The 23363-nt window shown below is 37.9% G+C and overlaps 1 protein-coding gene across 2 annotated transcripts; it reads right to left on the reverse strand.

Annotated features, from left to right (window-relative positions):
• Window positions 1–8974: 8974 nt before the first annotated feature.
• LOC139314833 (leukocyte elastase inhibitor-like) lies at window positions 8975–17706 on the reverse strand. 2 transcript variants are annotated; one of them, XM_070940752.1, is made up of 7 exons: window positions 17496–17706; window positions 15480–15657; window positions 13587–13724; window positions 12971–13088; window positions 11813–11955; window positions 10826–10993; window positions 8975–9737 (listed from the first exon to the last, which is right to left on the reverse strand). In XM_070940752.1, exons 1-7 carry the CDS (start codon window positions 17660–17662, stop codon window positions 9333–9335), a joined length of 1317 nt encoding a protein of 438 aa, XP_070796853.1. In that variant the 5' UTR covers window positions 17663–17706; the 3' UTR covers window positions 8975–9332. The 2 variants fall into 2 exon arrangements, with proteins under 2 accessions (XP_070796853.1, XP_070796852.1); XM_070940751.1 differs by lacking the exon at window positions 17496–17706 and having other exon boundaries at window positions 15480–15647.
• Window positions 17707–23363: the final 5657 nt, after the last annotated feature.

A 23363-nucleotide genomic window follows, 5' to 3' on the forward strand; every position in this document is an offset into this window, starting at 1 on the left:
TTTGTATCCAAGAAACTTTTTCAGTTCTGTAACTGAACTGAAGAAGCTTCTTGGATAAGAAGCGAAACAACTTCAAGGAAAAGCAAAGGCCAGTTGTCTTTTGAAAAAGCACCTTTGGGAGAACCATGACCTGGATGACTGAGAATCTCCATAGACATTCTTAGTACGACTGTAGGAGATGAACAGGCTGAGCTGGAGGGTGAAGTTAAACACACAATCAGTTTACAGTCATTGAACAGTCTCAAGGGACCCAAGTCTAGTTCCCCATGAATTTCACTGACCCTTATTGTAGCGCCAGTTTAGCTTGGTCATTGCACAGCCATGAGGGACCCAAGTCCAGCCCCTCTTGAATTCCATTGACCTTTGTCTAGCGCCAATTTAGCTTTACATTCTTGAGTATAAATGACAAGAATAACCTCTTAGTGCTTTGGAAATTGTAAAACTTTGAAACTCTTTGTTATTGAACTGGATTACTTCTGGAGAGACAAGGAGGGAAGAGGTGGTAAGCAGAAATCTTTTGAAGCAACCGGGAAAGCGTATCGGAAAATTACAGAATGGTTAAAATGGAGTCATGTCTTGGAGAAGTGAAAGTTTAAACTTGTGGATTACTTTTGAATTAACTTAGACACAATGTATCTTGCTATCTAAGTTGGTCCGTTATGAAAACAATCAAGGAGGACCAACTTTGGGGATTCCTAATTTGTTTATTGGTGGTATTAAGGAAAGAAAGAAGAAATAAGAAATAAGATGGAATAATTTAAACTGACTAAGCAGACGTGGCAGAGGAAGCTAAAATGGTTGCCTGTCAAGAAGAAGTGAAAATATAAATTGTGGACCGCTTGTTACTTAAAGGAGAAACTTTGACTCTTGTTTTCTCAATTGGATTATTTTGAAAGAAAACTAAAAAAGTTTGATCCTAGATGTGTTTAATTCATTTTTGGACTACATATGGATAGTTGAAAAGAAGGAATTAATTGGACAATTAAAACGAAAGGCGTGGCAGCAAAAGGAAAGGGCGTAGAAACGGAAGAGGATATGACAATACCATATTGGGAATAAAAAAGAACTAAACTTCTTAGTCTTTATAATTTTACTGACATTGGAATTGAAAAGGAAAAAAAATTATAGTAAGATGAAAAATACTATAGTCTAATTAAAAAGGATGTAAATGTTTTTTATATAATTGAAGTCTAAATAATGTAAGGAGATTTCCTCTTTCTTCTTTTACTCTCTTTGTTACTTCTTCTTTTTTTTTCTTTTTTTTACTTTATTACTCTTTTATTTTATTCCTCTCTTCTCTATTTTTTTTGGGAAATTCTTTTTTTATCCTTTTTGCCATACCCTTATCTTTTTATTTTTTTATTTTTTTTTTCTTATTTATTTTTTTCCTCCTTTTTATTTTTTTCTTCTCCCTTTCTCTTTCCTTTTTTACCTTTTATTATTGTTATTAAGAGAAGTGATTTTTAAGATGAGAAAATGTGATTCTAGAAAAACTATAAGAAACATGCATAGTATGAATGAATTTTTGATTATTAATAAAAATTGCTGATAGATTTAATGATTATAGAAACTGGCTTCTTTAAAAGGGTTTAAAATATTGTTTTTTATAGAAAAAAAAAAGACAATGTGAATGAAGCCTTTACCAATAAAAATTGTTTATAGATTTTATATGTTGCTTTACATAAAAACAAGGAACAAATATGAAATGGGAGAAATTTAAATAAAATTAATAGTATAGGAGAGAGTAGGAGAGAAGATATATATTAAAATACATTATTATTTTATTTCAACAAGGAAGTGTGATTTTGGGGATCAGATGATTAAAAGTAAATTGTGAATTAGTCTACATATAAGGTTAGGAGTGGAGGGAAGCATTCTTGGAGAATAGATGATTAGGCTGTGAACCAGCCAAAAATAAACCCAGGAGGAGTGGAGGAGATAATACTGGGGACCAGTGAAAATCAACTGTGAACCAGTTAAATAAAAGGTAAGGAGTGAGGTAAGCACTACTGGAAAACAGCTGAAAAGCCGTTATCCAGCTAAAAATAAACCTAGGAGGAGTGAAGGAGAAAATGTTGGAAAGCAGTTAAAATTAACTGTGATCCAGCCAACAAATAAGGTTAGTGGAGGAATATACATGGAAAACAGCCAATTAAGCTGCAATTCAGCCAAAAATAAAAATAGGAGGAGTGAAGGAGATATCTTTGAAGAATAGTTACTGATTTTGAAATTTTTAAGAGAGGAATAAAATATTATATGTTGATTATGAGATGTGATTTAAAAGAAACATTGACTTGAATTGGGTCTTTGAAGTAAGGAAAATATATGAAATACTGATTGTTAAAATGATAAACGAATATTATAAAGAGCTATTTAGATTTTGAAGTTTAAGATTCAGGGTGATTAATAATAAAATGTTAAATGTTAGAATAAGATGTTAAATTGAACGACAAAAATTGGGTATAGACTTGTTCTGTTTTTTCTTGTGTCTTTTTGGTTCTTTTCTTTCTTTCTTTTTTTTCTTTTTCCTTTTTTGTTAAGATGTTAATTGATGAAATTTGGAATTTATACTTATTTTATACCGGATCCAAACCTTTGCTCTAAAAAGATGTTGTTTTATGTTTTATGTTAAAAATAAATAAAATAAAAAATGTTTAAAAAAAAAAGAATAACCTCTTAGTGCTTTGAATTCAACCACTGTTCCTGATTATTTGTGCCTATCATCAATCTCGTTAAAGCTCATCTTCATATTCAGGAAATGTCTTTATATCATAATTATTTAATTATTTTTAAATTGTTTTTTAAATTTTATATGTTCTGTTTTATTCTGGCTGTTCACCGCCATGAGTCCTGTTGGAGAAGGGCGGTATACAAATTAAAACAAACAAACAAACAAATAAATAAATAATGAGTTTGCGAGAAATGAACGTCAATATCCTGGATAGTTTGAACTAGTTCTCTTATCAGGCTGTACCTAACTTCCTATGTTCCTTCAAGAATTAGAAACATTTATCAAAGAAACTCCTAATGACTGAAAACATGAATCAAAATCCATCCTCATCACCCCCGCTGTTGCCATCACGCACAAAGTTTTCAGGTTCAGTACAGCATAAAATCATTCTAGAATAAAATCATTCATCACAACTGATTGAAAATGATAACTTTAAAGAAGCAATTAACGGGGCTAGCTTGGTTCTTCCTATGGTGAAAAAATTGCTGATACATTGTCAAAAATAAGGAAGAGTACTGTGAAAAATAGAACAAAACAGGAAATAGATAGTCATGCGCTGTGTACATGCACATTTTATTTACATACAATATTGATGGCAGAATTGGTCTCTTCCTTTATTTTATTTTTTCGGGTTGGTTACACAACCTATGAAAATTTTTTAGTTCCTTTTGTTGGGTTGAAATGAAGCACCTGAATACAGAGTTGTAAGAATAATTCCTGGAAAGATAAATGCAATGTCTTTTCTTCTTAATGGCAGTAAATAACAAATATCCAATATCCAAGTAAATATCCAAATTTAAAGAACATCTGGCTTAAAATGTTTGCTCACTTACTGTCTAAACACATTTAATTTCAATCCTGAAACTTGAAAACCCTTTGAATTTCCTAGCTATGCTTCTCTGGGTTTGGACCTTATTGACATTTCATCTTTTAAAAATGTATCATAGTTTGCATGTTAAGTATAATAAACATTTTTAAAAAATATGTATAACCTATGTTTGAGGGTAAAATGTCTGTCAATCATATCAAATTACTAAAAGTGGGAGGGGAAATATTAGGAATATTTGCTGCTTTGAGTTATATACAGTATAAAAACTAGGGAGAATCCACAATAGAGGAAGCTAGCATATATTGCAGGTAATCCTCGACTTACAACCTCAATTAGGTTCAGAATTTCAGTCGTTAAGGAAGGCAGTTAAGTGAGTTGCATTTTATGTCCTCTTTTCCCAGGTTGTTAAGCGAATTGCTGCAGTTAAGTGAATTATGTGATTGTTAATAGCAATAGCACATAGACTTACAGAATATAGCGCTTCATACACTCTCCAAGCAGTTTACAAAGTCAACAAATTCTCCTCATCATGGCTCAAGGCTGTCAAGTCCAACCTTGCCAAATCAGGCTTCTGCCCAGCTTCAATACTCAAGATAGACTACGACTTAGCAAGACAAACCTTCTGACAAAAGGTGGAGGACATCGAGAGGCAGCCGGATTTAGGGAAAGCTCTGCTGTTTCTGGCCCCAGATGCCATTAGATGGGTTGCTGCTCCTGCCAGCTATCTTAGTCAATTGGAGTCAGCAAACCACTGGAAAGCATTTTTGCTCACACAAGACTCTGTTCCTGTGGCTCAGGATAGATGGAGATTGTGGGTCACATGATCCTTAGATGTTCCTTTTACACAGAGATTAGGAAAAAACATATTCTGCCAATAACTTCTAGGTATCCTGGCTGTGGCGAATCAGGCGAACCTGATGAAAAATTCTCCCGGTCACGGCCGTCAAGTGCTCTTCTAAAGACAGCCGTGAGTCCAGGAGGACGCCCAAGTTACGAGCCCTTTCCGTGGGGGCCAATGATTCGCCCCCAATAGCCAGCGATGGCACCAGCTGACTATATCGGGACGTCGGAAACCACAGCCACTCGGTCTTGGATGGGTTGAGCCTGAGCCCGTTTCTCCCCATCCAGATCCGTACGGCCTCCAGGCACTGGGACATCACTTCAAGGGCATCGTTGGGGTGGTCCGGGGTGGAGATGTACAGCTGGGTGTCATCAGCGTACAGATGGTACTTCACCCCGAAACCACGGATGATCTCGCCCAGCGGCTTTACATAAATGTTGAACAGAAGGGGCGAGAGAACCGATCCCTGCGGCACCCCACATATAAGGGGCCTCGGGGTCGATCTCTGCCCCCCTGTCAACACAGACTGTGACCGGTCAGAGAGAAAGGAGGAGAACCACCGTAAAACGGTGCCTCCCACCCCCAACCCTTCCAGCCGGTGCAGCATGATACCATGGTCGATGGTATCAAAAGCCGCTGAGAGGTCTAACAGGACCAGGACAGAGGAACAACCCCTGTCCCGAGCCCTCCAGAGATCATCAACCAACGCGACCAATGCCGTTTCCGTGCTGTTCCCCGGCCTGAAGCCCGACTGGAACGGATCTAGATACGACGCTTCATCCAGGTACTGGGGTAGCTGTCGTGCAACCACACTCTCAACAACCTTCGCAACGAAGCAAAGGTTGGAGACTGGACGATAATTAGCCAATACTGCCGGGTCCAGGGAAGGCTTCTTGAGGAGAGGCCTTACCACCGCCTCTTTCAAGGCAGCGGGAAAGACACCCTCACCCAACGAAGCATTTATAATCCCCTGGAGCCAGCCTCGCGTCACCTCCCGGGAAGCCAGCACTAACCAGGAGGGACACGGGTCCAACAAACATGTGGTCGCGTTCAATCTACCCAGAATCCTGTCCACGTCATCTGGGGTCACAGGATCAAACTCATCCCAGATAACAGTCTCAAGACCTGTCTCCGTCACCCTCGCTGGATCTATCCCGTCGGAGTCCAGACCTGCCCGAATCTGAGTGATTTTGTCATACAGATACTGAACAAAATCCTCGGCTCTTCCCTCCAAGGGGTCCTCCCGCGCTTCCTGGTGGAGCAGGGAGCGGGTCACCCTAAACAGGGTGGCCGGGCGATTATCTGATGATGCAATAAGAGCAGTAAAGTGAGTACACTTTGCTGCTTTTATCGCCACTAGGTAACTCCTAATATGAGATCTTACCAGTGTTCGGTCAGATTCAGAAAGACTAGCCCTCCAACAGCTCTCTAGGCGTCTTTTCCGGCGCTTCATCTCCCTCAGCTCCTCGGTGAACCAAGGAGCCAGGCGAGATCGGCGCCGGGTCAGAGGCCGCAAAGGCATGACTCAATCCAGGGCTCCAGCCGCCGCCCTATCCCAGGCGGCCACTAGGTCCCCAGATGAGGCGTGAGCCAGAACCTCCGGGATTGGCCCAAGCTCCATCTGGAACCTATCAGGTTCCATCAGGCGCCTGGGGCGGTACCATCTTACCGGTTCCGCCTCCCTGCGGCGGGGTGCTGCGGTTCGAAGGTCAAGGCGAAGGAGCGAGTGATCTGACCATGACAAGGGCTCGATGACTATATCCCCTATCTCAAGATCACTCAACCACTGTCCAGAGACAAAAACCAAGTCCAGTGTGTTTCCCCCAGTGTGCGTAGGGCCATGAATTAGTTGGGTCAGGTCCATGGCCGTCATGGAAGCCATGAACTCCCGAGCCACCTCAGATGCCTCACCCACGGATGGCAGGTTGAAATCCCCCATGACCATAAGTCTGGGGGTATCAACCGCCACCGCGGCAATAATGTTGAGTAGCTCGGGCAGGGCTGCCGCCACGTGGCAGGGAGCCAGGTACGTGATCAGCAAACCCATCTGAGCCCCGTGGCCCCACTTCACAAGGAGGGACTCACAACCAGCTGTCTGAGGCACAGTGGTCTCCCTCGGCCTAAGGCCTTCTTTAATAATAACCGCTACTCCCCCGCCCCTCCCCTGTGACCTTGGCTGATGGAATGCGTGGAAACCTGGTGGGCACATTTCTACCAGAGGGACCCCTCCCTCTGGGCCCAACCAGGTCTCCGTAATACCCACCAGGTCCGCTCCCCCCTCGTAAACAAGATCACAGATGAGGGGGGCTTTATTTACTACAGACCTGGCGTTGCACAACATCAGACGAAGGCCCGGGCCCTGAAGGTCTGTACTACCTGGAGAACGGGTGGAGCCTTGGGGGCCGGAGCACTCTACCGCTTGAAGACAGCGGGTGCGTGCTCCCTTAACATGATATGGCCCCCTGCTCCCGCCATATCTACCCCTCCCACACATAGTACCGATGGTGAAAGCATAGTCTGGACCAGCTCGACCCCCTCCGGATCCCCCATCACCCCCGCCGAACGTCCTGGCCAAGCCCGACTCTCCCCCTAGTGGGTTATCCCCCAAACCCACAATCCTAATTCCAATCCCACCCCCCTCCCCCCTCCCAGAACCCCTTAAAAGTTTAAACAAGGACAATTTTAAAAAACCCCGCAACCCCCTCTTTGCGGCATGCCACCTCTCGGGACTCCAGAGCCCGTCATCGAGGTAGGCCCTCGATAGAATGGAGGGCCAAGCCTGCGAGAGGGGGGAGTCTCGCAGACCAAGAAGCTCCGCTGCTGAGTACATTAATCATAATGGGTAACACGACCATATCCTGAGGGTGTATATAAAGGACCGAGGAGAAGACAAAGGAATGGGGGATCTCAAAGACATATTTGCAGGACCAAGTCCCCTAATTGTAGTATAGTTAGACCCTGTATAATTGACAGACTGCGTTTTATTACAGTTTTTAGTTGTTATTTATTATTTTATACTAGAATTTTTAATTGTATATTTACTGAGCATTTTTATTTCTTCTGGTCTCTGGTCTAAGACTGTAATAAATTGATTGAAAATGTATCCAGCAAAAGTGATAATCCATTTCTCACAGTGCTAATACTGTACAATGTCTCATTACTTTTACATTACTGGTTCTTCTACTACATTTTATTCTGTTAACTGGATGCATAGTGCTTATTTGTTGCCCTTTGGCTGTATTACAGAATTCATTCATTCACGATTTCTAATAGGGTTTTTTATAAGTTTGTGCACTTAGAAGATTTGATAGATGGATCAGTGGGATATGCCATGCTGTGATGGAGAGAGAGGGGAGGCAATACCCACCAGCCTTTTTATTTACCTTGCCATATTCAATATCAAAATAATGAATTTAATTTAATGGACATTTGGCTCAAATGGATATCCATTCTATCCTGTTAAAACAGTCCTCCCCAGAGCTACTTATGATGTGGTTAAGCTACCCAGGCACACATCTTTTGGTTACGTTATTGTATTTTGGGCATTTGGCAACTGACTCACCTTTATAGCAAGTGCCCGGTGGTCCCATGACCACATGGATCGGTGACAGTGGGGGAGTGGAAGGGTTTGTGCACTCAATCTAATCTCGTGCATATGCAAATGAAGCTTTGCATGCTCATCTGATGCTTGCGTGGTCCAGTTCCCAACAGACCATGGACTGATACTAGGCCACGGACCAGGGGTTGGGGACCTGTGATGTAAAGAGTCTTATCACCATACCAACTGTTAAATAAATTTGAAAGCAACATAATCAAATGCTCTTTTATTTCAATTTTGATTACGTGAAAGACTGCAGCAAAATAAGAATTATATAAAGTAAATATCATTTGGAAATATTTGAGTTACATAGAATCAAATTGCTTGATTAAATGATGATCACAAAAATAAATATGTTGCTCATTCTAGCACAGTTGTACACTTGCTATTAGAAGCCAAGCTACAGCAACAGCTAGCCATGATGTCACTCAATTGAAAAAACATGATGTCACAATGGAAGCTGAGCTGACTGTATTGTATCATCATATGGAAATGTACACTGGCAAATACATAATTACATCTGTGTTGTAATACCTTGATTCATGCTTAGCAACTATTCCCTATAAACAAAGCAATTTTGCAGGATTTATCTACCAATCAGAACACTTGTACTCAAAACTTATTATCTTGAATTGATTAAAAATAATTCTGGAAAGAAAGAATTAAAATCAGGGGTGAAATGCTCCCGGTTCCGACTGGATCGCCCAATCTGGTAGCGATGGCGGCGGGTGGTTCGGAGAACCGGTAGCAAAAATCCCTGCGCCCCCCCACCATGCCCAGCTGAGCTGCACAATCCTCAGAGGCTTTTTTTTAACTTTTAAAAGCATTTTTTTCTACAACCTCTTCCGACCAAAAAATGCTTTTAAAAATAAAATTTAAAAAAGCCTCTGAGGATCATGCGGCTCAGCTGGGATCATCAGAGGCTTTTCAAAGCATTTTTTTCTGCAACCTCTTGGCTGCAGAGGTGGTAAAAAAAAATCCTTTGAAAAGTCTCTGATGATCCCAGCTGAGTTGCCTGATCGGCGGAGAGGCTTTTCAAAGGATTAGAAAAAATGCTTTGAAAAGTTTTTTTCAAAAAAAGTTAGCCACGCCCACCCAGTCACATTACCCCCCCCCCACCAAGCCACGCCCACTGAACCGGTAGTAACAAATTTTACATTTCACCCCTGATTAAAATCCAGTATTATGGAGTATTACGAAGGAATTATCTCTACCCCAGTTACACAGAAGATCGTAAGTGTGGTAGTGAAAGTTTAGTATCACAATGTTTAAACAAATCTGATGAGGAATTAAGGATCAGAGCCATTGTGCCAACATATGCTGGATGCACCCATTATGGAGAACTATACCTACCAATGAACAGGATGTTCTTTCCAGATCGATTGATAACCAAAAAGTCGAAGGGATGGTCAGCTTTGAATTCGTCTACAACATTTGGACCCCTAAATATCCCTATTACAGCAGTGGCAGCAGCTGCCTCAGTGCCTTCTTCGTTGACTTCTATGAATGATTTATGAACAACTTCAGATATGACTAAATCATTGTTAGTTGACATTCCAGAGAAGTCTGCCTTGTCCTCATCAAATGCATCCGTCATTCCCATGCTTCTCAGAACCGGCTTCAGGTCATATTTTTCTTCCAATTTAAATTTGGGAAGAGAGAGTTCAATTTCTCTTAGGGCCATCCTCTCTGGATCGATCCAGTCCATGAGTTTCTCATATGTAATTTCTCTCTCCAGCTAAAATAAGATGAAAAGCATTAAAGGAGAAAGAAATTCCTGGTTATATGACACTATGATTTATTCTGATACTAACACAATTATGATGCAGGTGCTCACAATGACAGAAAAATCCTGAAATCTTACAAACACTTACAAATTCTTGTACTTCCTAAAACATTAGGAAAGATAACTAAGTCACAAAAATAGTGTAGACCTTCGGACCCAGGAGAAAAAGTAGGAATATAAGTGTAACTTTACTGTCTATTCAAAGTACATCCATTTCTAACTCAATTGTTTAACCAACAGCCCAGACAATTGTATATATATTACATCAGAGAAAATTCACGTGCTGATAAGAAATATTTTTATAATTTATTCATGTTAGAATTAAATTTTATACCAATTTCCATTCCAGAAAACCCAAAAAATTACAATTATGCCTAAAACTAAAAGGAATGCTAAAAGAAAAGTAAACAATGAGGCCTAGTTTGGTATAGTTGTTAAAAGCACTGGATTATGAATCATCACTCTGATCTGAATTATCAGATTTGGTGATTTGGGGCCAGTTATATTCTTTTAGCTCTAGGAAGCAGGCAAGGGAAAACAACTTCTGAAAATGTTGCCAAATAAACTACTTGCATTTCTCCACAGTTGCCAGAAGCTAAACCTTACTTGAAGACAAATATCCATGCAAAAAAATACCTCAGCTATATGAACTTGTTTGTTCTTTCCTTCAAGCTATGAATCTTGATAGCTATTTTAACATGAAACAGTATAAGCTGAAGAATCAAAAATTGAATCCCTTGCATTTTAATAATGTCAGAAGAAATACTGTACGTTATTGACAACCTTATCAATTGCCTTGTACACAACAGCTACAGATGGAATCCCCCTTTGTATACAATACTTAGAAATATAAATGCATTCGCTGGTGTTCTTTAGACTTTTTTTTTTGCATCTTTTCAAAATAAGGGAAAATACAAGTCAACCCAATAGTACTAACTATAATTGCAGAAAGGCAAGCTTCAATATTAAAAAGAACAGCGTACAGCTAGTACCAGAGATGGACAAGGGCTTAAATTCTGTTTTATGAAAGCAAAACTCACCTTTTCCAATCCAGTAGAGTTATCTTCAATCTCATCAGGGAGCAGAATGATCATGCTCAAGTCATTATCATCATATGGAATCTCAAGAATGGAAATCCGATCGGCCGATATGTGAGCCATGTTATATTCTCCTTTCCTGAACATCATCTGCACTATTTTCCTTTCATTCTACAAGTGGGGAAAATGTATGTTAGAAGAAATCTTTCAAATAAATAGGAAATGCAAATAATTCTATCATGGATTTATCCTTAGGGGTTTTTTTCCTCTGCTTAAATCTTTCATTTTTTGTGTTGAATTTTTAAGAGAAACTGAGGATTTATATGAGCATTTTCATGTCTCAGCCATCTACCAGATTTTCCACTCTTTATACATAGTGATAATTTACTTTTCACAAAATTTGAATAATTTTAGAATATTAAGAAATAGATTTAAAAAACAGACAAAGATTATGAACTTTAGAAAATCAAATTGTCTATTCTGTGAGCAAAAGAATGCAATGAAACACAGGTCTGTGGTTTTAATCAGCAGTTTTCTCAAATGAACAGATGTCCATAATATCAAAACTAGCCTTCTTTGTGGAGAGCAACATAGAAACATATTTTGCTTGTTCCTCCTCCATCGAATACGTCCAGGTGATAATACATAATAGATCCATATACTAAGCAAATATATTCACTAATCACTCCGTAGTTTTTGTGGCTAATCACATAGAATTAGTGGGAGTGGTGCTGCACTAAAAATCCCTGCGCAAAGTTTAAATGACAGAAAAGTTTGAATTGCTACACACAAAGCCTGAAGGACTTAAGATGACTGACTTTCATGATTCATCTATTTCCATGAAGATCAATAAAATGGAAGGAGTAAGCAATTTCTTTGCTACAGGAATGTTTCAAACTAATTCCACACTTGCTTCAGATATATACAAAATAACACAATTTAAAATATTCATAATGTCTCTTTTACTCTGTTAATACAGTAAATGAATACCTTGTTAATCCAGAATGGCTTTTCCTCTGTGTAATTTTTGTTGAACTTATTTGCCCAGTTTCCCTTGAAATAGATCGCATTCACCAAAACCAGTCTTGTAAGCGAATCAATTATTCCAGGGACAAGCAGATCCTGAATTTTTCCTTTGAAAGTTTTTTTTAAAAAAACTGCTTTAATTGAGAGATCAGATTTATTATTTCTGAACATCACTCACCTACCTTCTTTCTCTCTGTTTCTTTCTCTTTCTCTGTCTCCATCTCCGTCTTTGTCTCCGTCCCTCTGTCTCTCTCTCTCTCTTCATTTTAATTTAATTATTAGATTTCTCTCTTCAGGAGCTCAAGGCAATCACCCAGAGAACTCCTCTGACTGAGGATGGAATGTAGCTTTGGCTTCCTCAGGGCCAGTCCAACCTCCATCCACCCACCCTCCCTCCCTTAACATTTATATAATTGCCCATCTTATATCATTATTTAGTAAGGTTACCACCAGGGGTGGGTTCTAAATGTTTTTACTACCGGTTCTGTGGGCGTGGCTTATTTTGTGGGTGTGGCTTGGAAGTCATGTGACTAGGTGTGCGTGGCTAGCTGGTCAGAGTCATTTCTGGAAGGTCCTCGCACTTACGACCAGTCCTCGCAATTACGACCCGACTCATTTGTTTGCTTTTAACACTGATCAGCTGTAGGACGGCCCTTTGAAGCCCCGCGGCAGGAGTTTAAACAGTTTTTTCCCCTCTAGTCATCAGCTGGGACTCAGGAGGCAGCAATAGATTGGGGGTGGGACCAAATAAAAGGTAAGAATAACGTGGGTGGGGGGGTAGGAGGGCGGGGGGGAGAACCGGTTCGGTGACGTCATATCGTCACTGCTACCGGCTCAGCCAAACCGGACTGAACCGGGAAGAACCCACCACTGGTTACCACACACATACAAGTTAAATAACAGGCAAGCTAAATAACGGAAATATGCTCAGATGTGTCCATCAATAAAACCAATAATCTATTCATGGCTAGAATTTCATCTCAGGTTTGATGAGCTTTTATGTAGCAAATAATGGTTAACTATGGTGGGTTTGCCTGCCTTGTCTGTCTCTCTGACATGCACACACAATATTGCATGTCTTACTTAATGCAGCTACTAATTAACTCTTATTATCATTCTCACCTGATGTTTTTTCTTCTACCCAGGCATTTATATATCTTCTCGAATCTTCTGAAGCTTGTGTGAAGTTAAGTTTCTCCACACCTGCATGGTAGAATCTCTGAATGGATTCTATAAATGACTTAAGAAACAATGACATCTCAACAACAGAAGCAGTAATAAAAATGCAAATTGATTTTGTCTCATTTTTCTATGAACTAACAATCTGGAAACATTACTTATTACACTGAATATTACCTAAAACCAGCTAATGCCATTGGATAGTTAATACAGCCTAGAAATTATCAGATATTAGGAAGTATATGGAATTATTTTAAGATAACATAGTTTATTCAAAAATATATCTGGCAATTAAGGGTCACATGGTTCTATTTATGACTTTTATTTGAAAGTTTTATATTTAGAAACATCCCACTGGATGTTCCTGTAACATTCCCAGTAAAAGCAGCTAGACTTTTAAATTTCCCCTCCAGATAACTCAATGGACCAAGTAAAGCTATAGGAATATTTGGTACTTTATTAGAGCCAAACTGCAATTGCAATGAGATAGGCAAACATTAGAACAAACAGAGCATTTATGGTTGTTTCCAGCCAGATCTCCAACATGTATGTAACTTACTGCAAGAAAATCATATGATGTTTCTCCAAAGAGCTGGTTGACTAGACAGAGGCTATAATTGGCACCTGGTTTGTTGATATCAGAAATAAGTTTCTCAAATCTTTGGTGAACCTCTCCATCTTTGGGTAGAGATAGCGCCTATAAGATGATATTCGGTTAATTAAATTAAGTTTAACAACTATTCAAAATGTAATACCACAACAGCAGACCTTGGAAAACATACACATTTCAAACAATCTACATATTTCGGCAGTAAATTTTTTGAAGGATCACTGCAGATGTATAGCTTTTAAAGTTAATGGCTAATGAAAGCCAAACAGTATTGGGCCTAGTTAATATTTGGGTAGTGCTTGAACCCCAAGCTTACAGAGGAGGCTGACTTTAAAAAAAAAAAAAAAACCTTCCTTAAAGGCAACTGATTCCTCACTGTTGCCCCAGAAACTCATATAATATGGGTGTCCATAAAGTTCCTAAAATTTAAGCTTGACCTGACTTTACTGTACATGTTTGGGCTTCTCCATGTTTGAAAGTCGTAGTCATTGATCTCCTTTGAAAATCAATTTGATTGACACCCAAGAGAAATTGGGGATTTTCAGAAATGTTCCTTTCCTGGAAAAATAGATTTCTAAATCACAAAGTGCAACCCCTCCATGTGTAAAATATTTTGTTAAGAAGCAGAAGGAACGTTCTTGTATTTGCTATAGGAGCCATCTTTAAAACATGTTTTGCCTTCTCTGTCATAATATTTGCTCTCTGAAACCATTTTGCCTCAGAGATTCAGGTTCCCCTCACCATGCCATCCTTCAAATGGTCCTTGAAGATCTGACTTCAAGCTGATTTTGGGTTAATTGTGGTGAAAGGTATCTCTAGGATACACAAAAATGACTTTCCAAATCCTGGGACTTCAAGTTGAGGACTTTTGCCCGAAATAATACCATTTTCTATGAGCCGTGGTGGCGCAGTAGTTAGAATGGAGTACTGCAGGCCAGCTCATGGCTCACTTCAGGAGTTTGATTCTGAATGGCTCAATGTTGACTCAGCCCTTCCATCCTGCTGAGGTTGGTAAAATGAGGGCCCAGATTGTTGGGGGGAAATATGCTGACTCTGTAAATTGCTTAGAGAGGGCTGTAAAGCACTATGTAGTATATGAATATTTCCATAATCAGCAGTTGCCATAATGACCTTGAAGAAGTCAAGCACAGACAGCTGAATCCCCATCGGACTTCCTATACATGCTGTTTACATTCCAAGCAAATAGGAGCTGCTTCCACCCTCATGCAAACAGAATCCCAAATCTGGATGAGAATTGGGAGCAGAGTTAAAGAATCTTGATAATAATGGCATCTCTTGTACTTGTTGCATTTTTTAAAAGCTAATCAGACAGTTGGCAACTGCATGAACAGCATCATCTTAGGGCGGCAGCCAGGTTGAGGTGATAGGTGTGCTTGGAACTTTTTAGACCAGATGATATATTAGCTGCCCCAGTTAATAGAACAGAAAGAATAACAGAGTTGGAAGGGACATTGGAGGTCTTCTAGTCCAACCCCCTGCTCAGGCAAGAAACCCTACAGCACTTCAGACAAATGGTTTTCCAACATCTTCTTAAAAACTTCCAGATTTAGAGCATTCACAACTTCTGGAGGCAAGTTGTTCCACTGATTAATTGTTCTAACTGTCATGAAATTTCTCCTTAGTTCGAGGTTGCTTCTCTCCTTGATTAGTTTCCACCCGTCGCTTCTTGTCCTACCCTCAGTTGCATGATTGCAAAATGGGCATTGTATAAACTTCATAAATAAATAAAATAGATGTTCTCATAATTGGCTAGCAAGGGTGAGGACAAGATCACAGCCAACCCCCCTTTTTTTCTTTTTGATAAAATGTATCTTAATATACCTTTAATATCTGAGCTTCTGTGTTATTTCTGGCACCCAACGAGACCATTAGCAGTGCAGAAGATATACTCAAAGGAGAAAAAAACAAGTTTTGGGAAGAATCATTTGCACTAAGCTTCTTGAAGATGTTGAGGACAAAAATGATGTTTGCCGCAGAAATGCTGTCCATGTTTTCGAGCCTGGAGAACAAATATAGTATGATAAACCACAGATTAACGCCTAGATAATGAGATGACCAAAACATCCCACCCATGTTCTACTTGATTGTTCTACTTGAACAATTATTCCACTTGCTTTAAGGAATGTGATTTACAGGATCTAGTGGACAAAATATAAGGGAACTATGAACCCCATTTCCAGATTCATATATAATTCCAAAAATTCCAAAAAATAATAATTTTAATATTAAAATTAATATTAATTTTTAAATATTAATTCCAAAAATAAGAACACCTACTGATTGTGAAAAGGAGGACACTGCTGTACAGTCATGCTCATTTTCTATAGAGGCAGCTCTCATTTCCATGTGAGGAAGGAGGGGCAGGAAAAGCCAGGGAATGCCAAATCTTATACAGTAACTAAAGCTACTCTATAAGGATAATTACAGATTCCCAAAGACAAAAGTTGAAGGTATGCAGAGAAATATGATTTGCTTATTCCCCCATGAAAGTGGTCTTTTTTTAGGCCCCCACTGCAAAAAACGGAAAGTCCAGAACAAAAATGTGATCTGAATTGAGATGAAACTGCAATTAACTTAAATTTAATTTAAAACTATCAATTCTAATATTAAAGAATCGATGAATAAGGACTAATGAATAATATCAAACGTTATTTAAGAATCTTCCCCTTCGTTCACATGGACAATCTTTATATGTATGTAATATATACATATATTACATATACAAAGATTAATGTTATATATATATATATATATATATATATATATATATATATATATATATATATATATATATATATGCATATTCTCTCTAGCCAGGTTTTACCTATGTAAACTTAGTTGTTCTTCAGCCCTAGGTTCTGTGAAATCTCATTCACAAGTTCTTGGGCCCTTTTTCTGCTGACAAACTGCAACTCTGTGTTGCTTCCTGGGAGAGGGCCCAAGAACTTGTGAATGAGATTTCACAGAACCTAGGGCTGAAGAACAACTAAGTTTACATAGGTAAAACCTGGCTAGAGAGAATATGCACATAAAAGCCTATGAAAAAAGAAAAAAAAAGATATATATATATATATATATATATATATATATATATATATATATATATATATATATTACATTAATGTACCAGTATAGCCTAAATCACCATAACATATTAGATTACATATATTAGGTAATGTAAATGCTAATTTGAAAAGAAAATTAGAAGAGAATAGAGAAGTAGGCATCTTTCTAGTCAGATGGTGCAATTCCTTCCTGCGAACTCAGATGAATCCTTATTTCATAACAACTCTGCTACAAATAGGCTGACTCAAGTATTAAGCAAACAGATAACAGAGAAGATAAAGGTGACTTTTAAGTAACAGATTCTAGAAACTCTAGCCTAATGAACCATTTAGGAGAATCTGAAATCATAGAGGCTATTTATGACTCTGAGTTAGTTAACAAATACTACCAACAATAAGACTTTAGTTTTGCCTCCCAATATGTCCACTGTGGCTTTCACTAAATTTGTATTACTTCTCTGTTGTTCAAGATAATGTCTATCTCTTCTCTGCAAACCGTGTAGTCAAGAAATCTTTGGAAAACCTGGAAGCTACCTTCCATATTAGAAAAGAACAAGTACAGCAATTCCAAGCAATAGGAAGCAAATGTCTTGCTAGCTTGTATAAGTCAGAGTAGGAAAGTAGTAACTTTATTAAGTTTTTCATCCTGCAGGATTTCGTGGGGGGAGCCACCACAAAGCGTCAAGCAGCCCTAAAGTGGGGCTATGTTAATCTCACCTGGGGCACCTACAGGGATTAGAACAAGACAGAGAGAAACATACAATGGTTTTACCTTGAAGAGGTAGTGTTCTGAACTGGTAGGGCAGTTACTGGAAACATCTGGCTGGAGAGGAACACTGACCAAGCTGCAATAAATCCTGGAAGAAGTAAAATGAACATTTTGGGGGTAATGTCCTCCCTGGTTTGACTCAAGAGCCTCCAGGCACAAGGGTTCACCATGAGCGATGGAAATCACTGGTTAGAGAAGAAGGAAGAGGCTAGAAGGGCAGGAGAGGAATCTGGATGTGGAGAGGTGGATGTTCATGACTATCTCTTTAAACTTTCTCGGAGTGGCCTTTTGAACAGTCACAGTCTCACTTGGGGCTACACCATTGCAACATAATTTCTAGCTATCTTAATAAACCTACTCTTTAGTTTGCTGGAAGGCCAGCAGCTACTAATGATAATTTTATATATAAGTAGTTAAACTTAAAAAAATCAAATTAAATTATTAATTTGGTTAATTATTAACTCTGGTGATAGAGCTGACTGGTGCCACACTGTACAGAGATTAACAGTAAAGGTATCCTAGCAAATTTTGACTAATCTTGAAAATTTAAGCAGAATGAATCCTGGATGGAGACCACTGCAGGGATAGACTGAGATAAGAGAAAAACATCCTGGGAGAAGGTGGGATTGAAGCATTTGGGGAGGAGTCGCTCTCTGTGGGAGCGTACTGGTCGATGGGATGTAGGAGATGAACAGGCTGAGCTGGAGGGTGCAGTTAAATACACAATCAGTTTACAGTCATTGAACAGTCTCAAGGGACCCAAGTCTAGTTCCCCATGAATTTCACTGACCCTTATTGTAGCGCCAGTTTAGCTTGGTCATTGCACAGCCATGAGGGACCCAAGTCCTGCCCCTCTTGAATTCCATTGACCTTTGTTTAGCGCCAATTTAGCTTTACATTCTTGAGTATAAATGACAAGAATAACCTCTTAGTGCTTTGGAAATTGTAAAACTTTGAAACTCTTTGTTATTGAACTGGATTACTTCTGGAGAGACAAGGAGGGAAGAGGTGGTAAGCAGAAATCTTTTGAAGCAACCGGGAAAGTCTATCGGAAAATTACAGAATGGTTAAAATGGAGTCATGTCGTGGAGAAGAGAAAGTTTAAACTTGTGGATTACTTTTGAATTAATTTAGATGCAATGTATCTTGCTATCTAAATTCGTCCGTTATGAAAACAATCTAGGAGGACCAACTTTGGGGATTCCTAATTTGTTTATTGGTGGTATTAAGGAAAGAAAGAAGAAATAAGAAATAAGATGGAACAATTTAAACTGACTAAGCAGACGTGGCAGAGGAAGCTAAAATGGTTGCCTGTCAAGAAGAAGTGAAAATATAAATTGTGGACCGCTTGTTACTTAAAGAAGAAACTTTGACTCTTGTTTTCTCAATTGGATTATTTTGAAGGAAAACTAAAAAAGTTTGATCCTAGATGTGTTTAATTCGTTTTTGGACTACCTATGGATAGTTGAAAAGAAGGAATTAATTGGAGAATTAAAACTGATTAAAGGCGTGGCAGCAAAAGGAAAGGGCGTAGAAATGGAAGAGGATATGACAACACCATATTGGGAATAAAAAAGAACTAAACTTCTTAGTCTTTATAATTTTACTGACATTGGAATTGAAAAGGAAAAAAAATTATAGTAAGATGAAAAATACTATAGTCTAATTAAAAGGGATGTAAATGTTTTTTATATAATTGAGGTCTAAATAATGTAAGGAGGAGATTTCCTCTTTCTTCTTTAACTCTCTTTGTTACTTCTTCTTTTTTTCTTTTTTTTACTTTATTACTCTTTTATTTTATTCCTCTCTTCTCTATTTTTTTTGTGAAATTCTTTTTTTATCCTTTTTGCCATACCCTTATCTTTTTTTTCTTATTTTTTTTCTTATTTTTTTTCTCTTTTTTATTTTTTTCTTCTCCCTTTCTCTTTCCTTTTTTACCTTTTCTTATTGTTATTAAGAGAAGTGATTTTTAAGATGGGAAAATGTGATTCTAGAAAAATTATAAGAAACATGAAGAGTATGAATGAATTTTTGATTATTAATAAGAATTGCTGATAGATTTAATGATTATAGAAACTGGCTTCTTTAAAAGGGTTTAAAATATTGTTTTTTATAGAAAAAAAAAGACAATGTGAATGAAGCCTTTACCAATAAGAATTGTTTATAGATTTTATATGTTGCTTTACATAAAAACAAGGAACAAATATGAAATGGGAGAAATTTAAATAAAATTAATAGTATAGGAGAGAGTAGGAGAGAAGATATATATTAAAATGCATTATTATTTTATTTTGACAAGGAAGTATGATTTTGGGGATCAGATGATAAAAACTAAATTGTGAATTAGTCTACATATAAGGTTAGGAGTGGAGGGAAGCATTCTTGGAGAATAGATGATTAGGCTGTGAACCAGCCAAAATAAATTTAGAAGGAGTGGAGGAGATAAATGGTGGAGAGCAGTTAGGGCCAAACTGTGAACAGTTAAATAAAGGTAAGGAGTGGAGGGAAGCACCACTGGAAAACAGCTAGATATGCTGTGAACCAGCCAAAAATAAACTTAGGAGGAGTGGAGGAGACAAATGCTGGAGAGCAGTTAGAGCCAAACTGTGAACAGTTAAATATGAGGTAAGGAGTGGAGGAAAGCACCACTGGAAAACAGCTAATTAAGCTGTGAACAGCCAAAAATAAACCTAGGAGGAGTGGAGGAGATAATACTGGGGACCAGTTAAAACTAACTGTGAATCAGTTAAATAAAGGTAAGGTGGAGGGAAGCACCACTGGAAAACAGCTAGATATGCTGTGAACCAGCCAAAAATAAACTTAGGAGGAGCGGAGGAGACAAATGCTGGAGAGCAGTTAGAGCCAAACTGTAAACCAGTTAAATATAAAGTAAGGAGTGGAGGGAAGCACCACTGGAAAACAGCTAATTAAGCTGTGAACAGCTAAAAATAAAGCTAGGAGGAGTGGAGGAGATAATACTGGGGACCAGTGAAAATCAACTGTGAACCAGTTAAATAAAAGGTTAGGAGTGAGGTAAGCACTACTGGAAAACAGCTGAAAAGCCGTTATCCAGCTAAAAATAAACATAGGAGGAGTGAAGGAGAAAGTGTTGGAAAGCAGTTAAAATTAACTGTGATCCAGCCAACAAATAAGGTTAGGAGTGGAGGAATATACATGCAAAACAGCCAATTAAACTGCAATTCAACCAAAAATAAAAATAGGAGGAGTGAAGGAGATATCTTTGAAGAATAGCTACTGATTTTGAAATTTTTAAGAGAGGAATAAAATATTATATATTGATTATGAGATGTAATTTAAAAGAAACATTGACTTGAATTGGTCTTTGAAGTTAGGAAACTATATGAAATACTGATTGTTAAAATGATAAAGAGCTGTTTAGATTTGAAGTTTAAGATTCAGAGTGATTAATAATAAAATGTTAAATGTTAGAATAAGATGTTAAATTGAACGACAAAAATTGGGTATAGACTTGTTCTGTTTTTTCTTGTGTCTTTTTGGTTCTTTTCTTTCTTTCTTTTTTTTCTTTTTCCTTTTTTGTTAAGATGTTAATTGATGAAATTTGGAATTTATACTTATTTTATACCGGATCCAAACCTTTGCTCTAAAAAGATGTTGTTTTATGTTTTATGTTAAAAATAAATAAAATAAAAAATGTTTCAAAAAAAAAAAAAGAATAACCTCTTATTGCTTTGAATTCAACCACTGTTCCTGATTATTTGTGCCTAACATCAATCTCATTAAAGCTCATCTTCATATTCAGGAGATATCTTTATATCATAATTATTTAATTATTTTTAAATTGTTTTTTTAAATTTTGTATGTTCTCTTTTATTCTGGCTGTTCACCGCCCTGAGTCCTGTTGGAGAAGTATACAAATTTAATTTGTTGGTATACAAATTAAAACAAACAAACAAACAAATAAATAAATAATGAGTTTGCGAGAAATGAACGTCAATATCCTGGATAGTTTGAACTAGTTCTCTTATCAGGCTGTACCTAACTTCCTATGTTCCTTCAAGAATTAGAAACATTTATCAAAGAAACTCCTAATGACTGAAAACATGAATCAGAATCCATCCTCATCACCCCCGCTGTTGCCATCACGCACAAAGTTTTCAGGTTCAGTACAGCATAAAATCATTCCAGAATAAAATCATTCATCACAACTGATTGAAAATGATAACTTTAAAGAAGCAATTAACGGGGCTAGCTTGGTTCTTCCTATGGTGAAAAAATTGCTGATACATTATCAAAAATAAGGAAGAGTTCTGTGAAAAATAGAACAAAACAGGAAATAGATAGTCATGCGCTGTGTACATGCACATTTTATTTATATACAGTATTTATGGCAGAATTACTCTCTTCCTTTATTTTATTTTTTTGGGTTGGTTACACAACCTATGAAAATTTTTTAGTTCCTTTTGTAGGGTTGTAATGAAGCACCTGAATACAGAGTTGTAAGAATAATTCCTGGAAAGATAAATGCAATGTCTTTTCTTCTTAATGGCAGTAAATAACAAATATCCAATATCCAAGTAAATATCCAAATTTAAAGAACATCTGACTTAAAATGTTTGCTCACTTACTGTCTAAACACATTTAATTTCAATCCTGAAACTTGAAAACCCTTTGAATTTCCTAGCTATGCTTCTCTGGGTTTGGATCTTATTGACATTTCATCTTTTAAAAATGTATCATAGTTTGCATGTTAAGAATAATAAACATTTTTTAAAAATATGTATAACCTTTGTTTGAGGGTAAAATGTCTGTCAATCATATCAAATTACTAAAAGTGGGAGGGGAAATATTATACACAGTATAAAAACTAGGGAGAGTCTACAATAGAGGAAGCTAGCATATATTGCAGGTAGTCCTCGATTTACAACCTCAATTAGGTTCAGAATTTTAGTTGTTAAGGAAGGCAATTAAGTGAGTTGCATTTTATGTCCTCTTTTCCCAGGTTGTTAAGCGAATTGCTGCAGTTAAGTGAATTATGTGATTGTTAATAGCAATAGCACATAGACTTACAGAATATAGCGCTTCATACACTCTCCAAGCAGTTTACAAAGTCAACAAATTCTCCTCATCATGGCTCAAGGCTGTCAAGTCCAACCTTGCCAAATCAGGCTTCTGCCCAGCTTCAATACTCAAGATAGACTACGACTTAGCAAGACAAACCTTCTGACAAAAGGTGGAGGACATCGAGAGGCAGCCGGATTTAGGGAAAGCTCTGCTGTTTCTGGCCCCAGATGTCATTAGATGTGTTGCTGCTCCTGCCAGCTATCTTAGTCAATTGGAGTCAGCAAACCACTGGAAAGCATTTTCGCTCACACAGTGCCCTGCACTTCCATTGGCTGTCCTGTATGGCAAGTATAAAAGGATATCATTGACAGAAAGACTCTGTTCCTGTGGCTCAGGATAGATGGAGATTGTGGGTCACATGATCCTTAGATGTTCCTTTTACACAGAGATTAGGAAAAAACATATTCTGCCAATAACTTCTAGGTATCCTGGCTGTGCCAAGACTACCTATCTTCAGTGGCTGCTTAAGGATGAACAGTCCATCATTACAGTGCGGGTGGCCAGATTCTGCGCAGCAGTAGGGATTCTTTGCAAACACGTGTCTTCTCCACCATAGTTATGTTATATAACAAATGTGGCAAATCCTTTGTACCGCTTAGTCTTTTTCCTTTTAGCATTGAACCTACAACGGGCCACACAGTTTATGAACTGTGATTTTAATTGTAGTATAGTTAGACCCTGTATAATTGACAGACTGTGTTTTATTACAGTTTTTAGTTGTTATTTATTATTTTATACTAGAATTTTTAATTGTATATTTACTGAGCA

Source organism: Pituophis catenifer, unplaced genomic scaffold (genome assembly GCF_029215685.1).
Source record: "Pituophis catenifer annectens isolate HBS135680 unplaced genomic scaffold, rPitCat1.0.hap2 SCAF_3, whole genome shotgun sequence".
NCBI classification, from domain to species: Eukaryota; Metazoa; Chordata; class Lepidosauria; order Squamata; family Colubridae; genus Pituophis; species Pituophis catenifer.

Bases quoted from the DNA above. Each gene is read 5' to 3' on its own strand.
- LOC139314833 (XM_070940752.1), bottom strand. From the start codon at position 17,662: ATGGTGAACCCTTGTGCCTGGAGGCTCTTGAGTCAAACCAGGGAGGAC. The intron at 15,658-17,495 runs GTAAAACCATTG...TTTGTTCTCCAG, and splicing joins CAGAACACTACCTCTTCAAG to GCTCGAAAACATGGACAGCA. The intron at 13,089-13,586 runs GTAAGTTACATA...TTGTTTCTTAAG, and splicing joins CATCATATGATTTTCTTGCA to TCATTTATAGAATCCATTCA.